The sequence below is a fragment of the Octopus bimaculoides genome, chromosome 23 (genome assembly GCF_001194135.2).
Source record: "Octopus bimaculoides isolate UCB-OBI-ISO-001 chromosome 23, ASM119413v2, whole genome shotgun sequence".
Taxonomy (NCBI): domain Eukaryota; kingdom Metazoa; phylum Mollusca; class Cephalopoda; order Octopoda; family Octopodidae; genus Octopus; species Octopus bimaculoides.
The window spans coordinates 34,363,517-34,365,668 of NC_069003.1; the positions used below are offsets into that span (position 1 = coordinate 34,363,517).

Sequence of the window (2,152 nt, forward strand, 5' to 3'; positions counted from 1 at the left end):
TATACACACACAATTTTTCAAGTAAGGGAAAACAATGCCTCCTTGATATATTTGTCTAAGCCATGCAAGCATGGAAAAGAAACAGACGTTTTCTAGTGACCATGTTACAAATTACACTACAGAATATCTTCCTCTACGTCCATCTTCTTAAACAATATCTTATATTAAATTGTTTCTGCTGTTATAACCGTATTATACACCATCACCACAATATAATCTATCAGTCACTTAGTGCTGGCAGGATAGGTTATTATACTAATATCTAACATCTTAGTTTGATGTTTGTATTGAGAAATAATCCTATGATTCAAAGTATATATGTGTATATATATAGTACAATGTTGGTCTAATTGTTGTCTCCTCACTATGTAACTCTAATCCTGTTTTCATGCATTTATTTTACCTTTCCCCGATTTTGTTTCTAACTTTAGCCCTCCATTGACGCTGCTTTAGATATTCCAAACGAACTCTATTCTTTAACTGATGTTCACTGGGAGTTCTATAAGGTATGTCACACTTGTCTGGATTTTACATTTCTTAGGGAAGGGGACTGGCCTGTCTTGAGTTATAAAAAATCTTATGTCTTGGACTGTAAGTCTACCTCAGGTGATAGCCTGCCACCTGAGGTAAGCTTATTATTTTGGATAGTGAGTGCAATGCTAACATTTTGGGTGGTGGATCTGTCCTTGTGTGACTTTAGCAATGTCTGCACTCTGTTTGAAAGTATTTAAATCTGGTTCCATAATATCCTGACTTTACTACAATATCAATGTTTTAATTTCCACACACAATATCAGGTCAAATCCCTTGTCAAACAGGTCTAACTCTTGAATAAATCTTGTTCTTCAAAAATCTTGTTCTTTCATCCCATTCTATTGTTTTCATTCAGTCTTTCTTCTCTGCATTCTTCATTTCTAGAGCAGAACAAAAAGAAAGCATTAAACAATAAAAAATAACAACTAAAAAGAAAGAAAAAAAATGGATGTGTCATTTGGCCTTTTATATATATATATATATATATATATATATATATGTAGAAATTATTTAAGAGAACAACTTGATTTTCTCCTTACAGGACTGGGATCTACTTTTGTTGACCAAGAACTATTTTAAACTGCTCATATCACTTATAAGAGAAGGTTTGTAAAACTATTTTTACTTCCCATTCTTTTCCTCCTTCATCTCCTTCACTCTTACTCCCCCTCTTTCTCTATCCCTGTTTTTCTATAATAACCTCACAGCCTCTCTCCACTGGGTCTCATTTCTTAATCCTTTACATCTAATCCACCTCCTCCTCCCCCTCCTTATTTTACTTTCTTTATCTTTTGTAGGGTCTTCAGGAATCTTGGTCCATTGTATCTCTGGATGGGATCGAACCCCTCTCTATATTTCCTTACTTCGTCTTTCATTGTGGGCTGATGGTGCCATACATCAGTCCCTTAAGCCAGAAGAGATTCTCTACCTCACCATAGCATATGACTGGTATCTGTTTGGGTGAGTAATGTTTTTTTGTTTTTTTTGTCACAATTCAGCCCTCAAATCAGTGTAATGTAGGGACTAGGATTTACCAAACTACTCTAGTTCTGTTGGGGGTCATAATCATGTTCAAAGTTGTCCCTTGCTTACAGACAAAGACCAGACTGTCCTTCAGACAAATTCACTCCAGAAATTATGGCTCAGTCTATTGAAATTGTCTCCCTTTTTGACGGAATTATTTCCCCCTTTTTCTCAACAATTTTCTCCTCCCCACAATTTCAGGCATTGTACCTTTAGTAGAAAGGATTATTATTATTATTATTATTATTATTATTATTATATTAACGTATATATCCTCTTTGTCTTTCGTTGTAGGCACTGTTTACCTGACAGGATCGATAAAGGAGAAGAGGTATGGAATTACCAATTTTAATTCTTTTATTGAATATTTGTTGAACACGTATGATTCGATGTATTGTTATACTAAATGGTTTCTTGAAGTATTGGCACTGCTTACCTCCAGTTGACACCTTTCACTTGCATCAGCTTCTTCATTTAGTTAAATGGCGGCTTTGGATTTTATTGCCTGGAATATAGCAGATGTGAATCTAGAAATCCAGTTTGGTGTGTGTATGTGTATATATATATATATATATATATATATATATATATATAT

General features: G+C 34.2%; 1 protein-coding gene across 1 annotated transcript in view; it reads left to right on the top strand.

Annotated features, from left to right (window-relative positions):
- The window catches only part of LOC106871204 (myotubularin-related protein 14), a 19,833-nt gene that overhangs the window by 10,341 nt on the left and 7,340 nt on the right, over positions 1-2,152 (top strand). Inside the window, exons 10-13 of the mRNA XM_014917551.2 lie at positions 432-506; positions 1,076-1,139; positions 1,332-1,494; positions 1,852-1,888. Coding sequence (XP_014773037.1) covers positions 432-506; positions 1,076-1,139; positions 1,332-1,494; positions 1,852-1,888 — 339 coding nt within the window. The remainder of the gene's footprint in view (positions 1-431; positions 507-1,075; positions 1,140-1,331; positions 1,495-1,851; positions 1,889-2,152) is intronic.